General features: G+C 37.6%; 1 protein-coding gene across 1 annotated transcript in view; it reads right to left on the reverse strand.

The window, feature by feature from the left end:
* hapln1 (hyaluronan and proteoglycan link protein 1) overlaps window positions 1–8,352 on the reverse strand; it is a 14,158-nt gene extending 5,806 nt beyond the window's left edge. Inside the window, exon 1 of the mRNA XM_015374454.1 lies at window positions 8,062–8,352. Coding sequence (XP_015229940.1) covers window positions 8,062–8,191 — 130 coding nt within the window. The 5' untranslated portion in view covers window positions 8,192–8,352. The remainder of the gene's footprint in view (window positions 1–8,061) is intronic.
* Window positions 8,353–8,808: the final 456 nt, after the last annotated feature.

The raw sequence follows: 8,808 nt of genomic DNA on the forward strand, positions 1-8,808 counted from the left end.
TCTGGAAATGAAATGGGAGCATGCAGACAGAGTATATTATCCTTTACAGAGAGCTCTGTCACTGTGCATTTGGAATGTCCTTGATCTAAAAATACTGTGTATTATCTTGATATGGCTGGAGCCAGTGACAAACATGTACATGATGTGTTGCTGTGGCCCTTGAGATGAATAAAATGCTCTTTTAAATGTTACTGTGGGCTGACTTTCTGAAGAAGTGAACATGGTGGAAAGCCTGCCATTTGTAACCTGATCCATTTGTCTGGTCCATGTAAGACTATGATTTCTGTAAAATCTGTTGTTATGTATCATAGTCATTTAATACATATTCATTATAAAGTGTTATTCAAAGTCTTTGTTCCGAGTTGTCAGGACTCCTGTCTGTGTGTTTTTGCTTCTGTGTTTGTCTCCCTTCCTCCACCAGGAGGCGTCTGGTTCCGGTCCACCTCCTCACACACCTGATGGTTTCCTCATTAACGGAGTGTTCTTAAGCTGCTGATTGCCACTACCTTGACGCCAGAGTGTTTGCCAGTTTTGGCTACTCTAGCCAAGCTGAGTTTTGTTGAATCAAAGTTCCTGTCAACTTGAGTTTTAACTTTGTTTTTGCCTTTGCCTCTCGGCAGGAAGTCATCCTGCAAACTGGATATTTCTGACCTTTTCTCCCTGGAAGGATCAACAGAGCTTCAAGCTGAGCTGGGGTTACAAACAGGAGGTTTGGACCCACTTTCCCCAAGAGATCGTTTGAGCTTCACACTGAGAAAGGGATTCATCTCCACTATGACCTGTTCAAGTACCGCAGGAAATCTGAGTGGCAAGTCAGCTTCTCCGTTCAACTACAAACAACCGCATTCTGGGTAAACCCTGTTCCACCCTCTACTGAATCAGACAAACACTGGAACAACAGCATACAGACTGGAGTCAAAGATTCAACAACTTCTCTGGAAATGTGAGTCAGCAACCAGATCCTCTTCTTCAAGTTCAAAAATCAAATTTCCCACTGAGCCTGAACTAATCGCTGTGTTTTCCCCTCACTTTTCAGTTCCGGTTGAGCAGTGTTCAGAGCAACACTTCTCTCTGCATTATCTCTTCAATAAAACACGTTAAACCTTTTCTCCTGATCTCCCTGTTTGGTCTTCAGCATTTGGGTCTGAACTTTAAGTAAAATCATGACACGAGTGATGTCTTCTAAGGAAGCAATCAGGGAGAGAAAGCTTAAAGATGCAAACACATAACTTTCCATTACACACTGCAAACTGATTTAAGTATTTTTTGTATTTTAACTAAATTATGCTAAAAAAAAAAAAAAAAAAAAAAAAAAAAAAAAAAAAACTTTTTTTTTTTTTTTTTTTTTGTGCAAACTCCATGACTTCTCAAACTGCTTATCCAAAATGGTTTGCTACCAGATTCCAAAACACAGAGGGAGAATGTTTAATGTTTTGATATGCATTTTTGGAAGTTTCTTTCAGTAGTCCTAACCCTGGATTTTGCAGGTCAAGCTTCTCTCTTGACTGAGAATTACGTAATATTGCTTTAAATATTACTCTATAAATGAGCATTCAAACTGTCTAACAGTGAAACCTAGCTGATTGAGAATTTCACGATTCAGTTTGTGCAAAGTAAATTTGGCTAAGTATGCTTTAGTAAAACAATTAGGTTTATCCCTCAGTTTTTTCTGTAACTTCTTTGCTAATTTTAAAAGTGTGATTCCAAAAAAGTTGAAAAAAAAAATCCACTGGACACACCCACAGACTCAGAAAACCTTAAACCATTTCTTTACTATCGGTGACCATGTCTTTGTCCAATATTTATTGTTAGTGCTTACGTCATACGTTTCCAGAATTTTAGTCCAGTTTCTTATATGACAAGTTTGTTACTGAATGTTGAATGTTGCATTCCAGTACCTCAATCAATGATTTCTAGATCATGAATGTCACATTAACTTTACAAATATCAAGCAGAGGCAGTGCTTAAAAATTCTAATCCCTAAGCCTACTTTTTACTTTTTAAAAACATATGTTGTCATCCCAAACTTGGGTGAGTGAAAGCTTTCCTTAACAAGCTGCAACACTTTCCAAGTGGTCGGCAAGATGCCAGGCATTTCATTACCTATGAAGAGAATTTTTACAGCTTATTACTTGTGGTTTTCAAAGAAGTGCAATGTTTACAAGTTGGATGAGAATCGGTTCTGGAGTTTTTCTTAGTAAGAAATGACTAAACTCCTTTTGCTTGTAAATTCTCTGCATGGGTAGCAGCACATGTGGCTTGACTCAAACCATAACAATCCAGAATGACTAACTAGCTCATGAAGTCCCCACCTAAAACATGACGTTAGCTAGCATCATTGCAGTTTCATTGGCAAGGTGTTTTCAAACTTGAGAATACTGGAGCAAACAATGTCTTCATTGTACTGTTATTAGAAGCAGAGTTCAGTCCAAATCAAAACAGCCTCTGCAGCTGCATCACAGTAGCATCAGTGAAAGACATTAATGGCCTCCAATGATAAATGTACTTATTTTTACGTAAGTACATTTAATGGGGCTATTCAATTTACATTCTCACACTAAATGCTTTACAAGCAAAAGATAAGTCAATAAAATAGATGCATTAAAAGGATTGATAACAGGTAGAAAAAGTGAAGATAAAAATTGTCTTAATGGTGAAGGCAATCCTGCACTCTATTAGTGGAAATCTATATCCACTAGTTTTGTCTTAGTTGAATGGTAACATTACTTCACCCTGATGAAGTGACTCACTAATCAGCTTGTTTTTTAAAGACTGGTCCAAAGAAAATGTCATGTGTCTTGTCTAAATTCAAAAGCAGAAAATTCAAATGTATCCAGATTTTATGTCATCAAAACATACTTGTAGTCTATGTAATAATTTAGCTTTATCAAGATTTTATAGACAAATAGAGCTGAGTGTCATCAACATAACAGAGGAAATACAATCCCTGCGATGCACTGATTCAAGAGGTACTCCAGAAATAACCCTTATTTTTTCCCTTTCTATAGTATGTTCAAGCCTCTCCTTAAAAAAATAATGTGATTGACTGTATCAAATACAACACTGAAATCTGACAAGACAGACAGAAAATCCATTATCACAGATGTTGAGAATATCATTAATGACTTTTACTAGTGCTTTTTCAATACTTTGATGAGCTCTCAAACCTGTAAGTAATAACACAGTTGAGTAGCAACTATTTTCTCAAGAAGTTTTTATAGAAAAGAATGATTAGATATGTCTATAACTAATCATGTCATTTGGATTAAGTAAAGGATTCTTAAATAAATAAACCTCTGACCCAGAGAGCAGGAGAAGTGATAAGATTGAGGAAAAAAAGAGAAAGGCATCAGGGAGACAGAGAAGGAAGCGAAAATAGGGCTAAAGCTAGTGCTAAGCTAGTGACACCTACAACTAGAAATACAAAAAAAAAAAAAAACATGTGACGTTGAAGAGTTTGCAGTACAAAAATGAAGCAGTAATGTGTTTAAACGGGCTCATAAACAGTTATTGTAACTCGGATATATCACAGAAAATGGAGACTGAACACCACACTAAACAGATCTGCTGGCCTGACCAACTACACTGACTTTCATCTTCTGTGTGGTTTTGCTTACCACATGGATTTACACAAGGTATACATCAGACTCAAGACTCTGGGGTTTAAAACAGATGGGACTAATCACAATACAGGAGGCAGGCCTATAATGCAACAGCACTTTTCTGTAACTATAACAGTGTAGACTGCAGTTGCAACGGAGCAATATTTTCCTGATGCCCTTTATTATATCCTGAAAATGGAACTGGCTGCTGTAAAAGCTTTTCTTAAAAATAAAAAAAAAGTTTTTGCATTACATATGTAGTTATCTGATTGGATCTAAACTGTTTGCATTGATAGTCTTGATTATTTTACTTGTGCAGAGCAAAGGAATCATGTTCGGCTTAAAATAAAATATCAATACTAGAATAGCTCTCTCAATCATCTATTATCAGCCTTTTAAAATTCTGAGGACATGGTTAGGAGATTACAGATAAAGCAGGTTGTTAGCAATATCAAGATTTAAAAAACATTTACTAGAAAGAATAAGATTAAATCGCATGTCAGCCACCAGAACAAATGCCTTCTTAAGAAGTTTCCTTAAAGAGGTCATAGACTGATTATATAAGGTATTTGGTGCTGGTCCTTAAGGTTTCTGAATAGGGCGTGTAACATTGGTTGGGCTGAAAATGGCACATTTGCTGTTCTATGAGGCCTAATGCAAGCCTGGTTAAAAGCCCTAGAATGAAACAACAGGTTTTCTTTTTTTTGTGGTATGCTCATGAATATTTAGATGAGCTGTGCACTGTTTGGTTGGTTTACAATGAGCAAAGCTACTGAGCAGATATGCCTCATAGCAACAAGCACTCACTGACTGAAACATAGAAATTGTTGATATGCTAGGGTGACCAGACGTCTTTCTTTTTCCAGACATGTCCTACTTTTCATAGCTAAAAAAATGCCCGGGAGAATTTCAAAATTGTCAGGGATTTTGGTCGACTACAGTGCAGCACGTAGTCAAACCACACCGGGCATTTGAACCGAGCCGTCAGCTCCGGGAACCCCGGCGGACAGGGGCAGGGAGCCAGTGTGGGACGGAGTGACCTAACCCGACTCTGTGACGGTAGCCTGGACACAGGCGGCCCAGGCTTTTATGGTAGAATTGTGAGATTTGCAGAGAGGGGAGGTCAATGGGGTTTAAGATTTCCTTGGAGCTTGTCTGCCTGGCTTACCTTTGGAGCTACTTAACAGTTACCTTTTGTACATCTACTTCCGTTTCCTTGAATCTGATTCAGCCTCGGAAGATGGCCTCTGACCCAAAGCCTGGTCTCTTCCTGCTAAAAGGGAGTTTTTCTTCTTCACTGCCGCTACGTGCATGCTCAATGTGAGGGATTGCTAAAGAGTCAACAACAAAATGCAAGCGAAAATCATTTGCACAAGCTCATCCAGGAGGTGCATGTCTTGCAAATTAATGACTGGATGCAGTCAACTGGTTTTCCTAACCAATCTGACAGCATTATCTCTGGACATTTCCTGGAGGTGACATCCGCTGTGAATTGATGCTATATACCGTAATTAAACTGAATCGATTCGAATTAAGATGCCTGTAAGGCAACTTACACTTTATTTTGTTTTTTTCTGAAGACCCATCCAGGAGTCCATGTGAATTGTGTTCTCTGTGCTCTCTGGCGCCTGGATAGGTGAAATGTCTTTGGAAAATATTGTGTGAAAGTTCTGTTGCTTTCAAATTTAAGAATGTTCCTTTAAGATTTTCAATAGGTTCATTGTTGAATACGTTTCAATGAGTCAGTTTAAAGCTAACTCACTACTCTTTCCAATTTTGTCCATGCCCTAATCTGTAGACTTATCAGTCATATAAGTCATCTTCATATCAGTAATCTTAATCAAAATTATATTTACTGTCAAAAACTTGATGCATGTCAGTACTTATTAGTATGTGCTTTTATCTTTTGCTTTTTTTAAGCAGACAGATGAGGGCAAGAGCTAATGCCTCTAATGCAGTTGTGGCAGATACAGAAAAATTGGGAGGATAACTGTGATTTTAGACTCTACATTTTCTGAAGTCACCCCTGCAGAGAATGTTGCTCTGATCACACCGGACACATTTTACTCGTAAAGCAACAGCCTGGGGTGTACTTTCATTCTTCTTGCAGGAGAAGGGGAGCCATTCTCTCTCTAAGAGAACTTAGATTTGGCTCCTTAAAGTCAATTATTTTTCTAATTTGTTTACTTTTGCATATAAGCATATTATTTATCACAGCAAAAACTAAGTGAGTATGTGTGGATAGCAATAAAGCAGCCAAGACCTACTTCCTTTTTTCCCCTGAACACAATTCTCTTTTACTCAGTAAATGGTTGCAGTAGTAGACAATTGGAACCATATGTCTCTTTGCAACACTAAACTCTGTATAAATGGCACTGCAAAGTTGCAAGTCATATATTTTTGCTATATTTTCAAGCTGCATTTACATTTTGAAAAATTACCAAATCTGGCCCAAATCACTCTTTTCAGAAAGCATCCAAGTTTTCGGGTCACATCTCTTGCAATATGCAATTTTTTGGAGTGTGCCACACCCTTTTGTCATATAACTAACTTGTGAAATGGCTTACAACAACTCAGAGATTTGCTGTCTTCTGCTGCCAGCCCATTTGTGTCCGTGTAGAAAAAGGATTAACAAGCACAGCTGGGACAAACACAGCATGCCAACTACTCCACACTCATTTAAAAAAAAAGGGCTTCCTGTGCTCTTTCCTGCAAAGCAAGCACAAACAAAGTGTCTGTGTGTGCAGGATGTATGTGATCATCTGAGGACAAGGATGCAATCATCAGCTCACATCTGCAGTCAATGGTGGGAGACAGTTTTTGAAAATCACTGCAATCATTTGAATGTAGATGCAAAACATCGAATCTGGTTCCATCAATATCTAAATTCTACACCTAAATACAATTTTAACCCACCCATGGCTTACTTCCAGCAAAGACTCTTTCTCTCACCAAACCCAAGAAACTGGGTCCCAGTTCTGTAACAAATAGCCACAGTAAGCAATACATTTAAAAGACTATTACTTCACAAGGAAAGACGTAGTCATATGACTGCCATTCAATGCGGGGCTCTGTACATTTGGCTGTGGGTCGTTAATCTTCAATCTACTCTTGCCAGACTGCCTGTTACCATGGCTCCTTTCCAAAAGTTCCCAATGCTACAGTGAGTCAGAGGGTGTGAGGAAGAAGGCAACACCCCAATAAAAATACAGCGGGATCTTACTATGAAGCATATGTTTCCACATAATTTTCACTGACCTGGCATCAAATGAATAAATTCTTTAACATAATACAGAAAGAGGTGATTTAATAACATTTGGGTGCACATAGGGATATAGATGAGCTGGCCTGTGAGAGAAATTTCAATGAGTGAATAAAAAAGAGTGGCTACTCTTCTGCTGCTTGCCAAAAGACAACTTAGAAGTGAGTTCACATCTACTATGTCAGCTTACTGGGCGGCTAAAAAAGTGTTAAATGTCACCCAGCCTATTTAACAGAACAAAGTCTGTCTTTCCCTGTTTTTGCCCAAAGAAAAGCAGTAGAGGTCAATGGTTTTGCATCTGAGAGTTGCACTGCCATATCAAGAAGTTATTCTGCATAAAAGCACAATTTAGGAATTCTAACAGACTATTCTGAGAGTTGTTTAGAGCAATGTTATAGATTTGGCTCAGGGTTCATTTATTCTCTCCAATTTCACTATAACAAACCTAAATATTGCAATTTTATCCCTTACAAACTACCCCATAAACTAAATATGTTTTTACCAATATAATTTCTATGGCATTCATGGAAATAGTCAGAAAACCATAGAAATTTAAAATTGTTTTTCTTAATATCTTAATTGAAAGATTAGAATTAATAGAATGCTTCCCAGCTGCAAAATTTTCTTTGCAAGTTGTCTCCAAAACTAAAAAATCTGACATATCAAAGAACCAAAGCAGAGCAGCCATATGTTGAGTAAATTGTACTAAATTGATTGCTTTACTATAGAGAGTAAAAATGTGGGGAAATTAAGATGCATAAAAAGGTGCTTTGCTCTATAGCATTTCAGTAACTAAAAACGCCAATTTTGTATAGCCCAGTATCACTTTTAGGCAATTGTGACCCATTTAAGGTAAAGCATCTGCTAGTAGCAGTGAAATATTAATTCAGCAGAGGCCAGTAAGTTGAATGACAATCTAATTTATCTATCACCCACTGGGGACTATGGTGGTCTGTTTGCAGGTCAGGGATTCAATGCAAAAAAAGTCTGGGTGTGTTGCTTGCCCAAGGGACTAATCTGTTTTACATTTCTACAATGGCTATGTTGTTACACAGGCTTATACTGTGGGAACATACAAGACAGCTTCATTACATGATTCGTCATTCTAGACATTATTCCACAAACATATATCTGAATGAAATTGATCCAATTTAAAATAGTCATTGCATTGAAAAAAATATATCATAATAAACTCACCTGATACAAGAGGGGGGGTACTTGCTGTTGGAAGAGAGGAAGAAGTTAAAGGAGAGGAAGAACTTGTTTGACAGTATGCATTGCCAGCCAGGGTCAGGGAAATTATTGTGATATACAGCTGACCTATCATTTTCTCTCTTTGTTCCCCTAATATTTGAAAGTCAAAAAAGTTATTAAAAATATATTTTAAAAATTCTAGTTTCCCTAAAACTATTTGAAATATTTATCTATCTCTTTTTCTTTTTGTGCACTAGCTGCCTGCAGTGCTACTGGAAATTTGGGCTCCTCTAAGGTCCACACAAATGCCTTTTATTGTAACCTAGCATGGTAGAGACCACTCCTCCTCCCCTCAGCCCATCACCATGCATAGCTCTTCACTGGCTCCCTTTTTCATGTGAAAAGGGAGCCCCCTGGGAGAAACAGAGGAAGACATTGGAAAGTTAACCAGCTGGCAATGAGCCAACTGGCATGCAAAATAATGAACCTTAAGAAACTCCTGTATGTAAAAACTATTAGGTCATTATGAAATGCAACAACGGAGGCTTAGTAAGGCTTACTGTGAGGGCTTACCGTATGAAGAAAAAAAAAAAAAAACTATCAACCTTTTCCTGATCTTTAATGCATTTTTTATCAGCTTATTTATTAACTTAGTATTTATTAACCCTTTACTTCATTTTAAATGAAATTATCAGAATTTGTAGTTGATTGCACTTATACATGTTTTTTGTTATTGAGAGCTCCAGTCAG

The sequence above is a fragment of the Cyprinodon variegatus genome, unplaced genomic scaffold (genome assembly GCF_000732505.1).
Source record: "Cyprinodon variegatus isolate N-32 unplaced genomic scaffold, C_variegatus-1.0 Scaffold103, whole genome shotgun sequence".
In the NCBI taxonomy this organism is placed as follows: domain Eukaryota; kingdom Metazoa; phylum Chordata; class Actinopteri; order Cyprinodontiformes; family Cyprinodontidae; genus Cyprinodon; species Cyprinodon variegatus.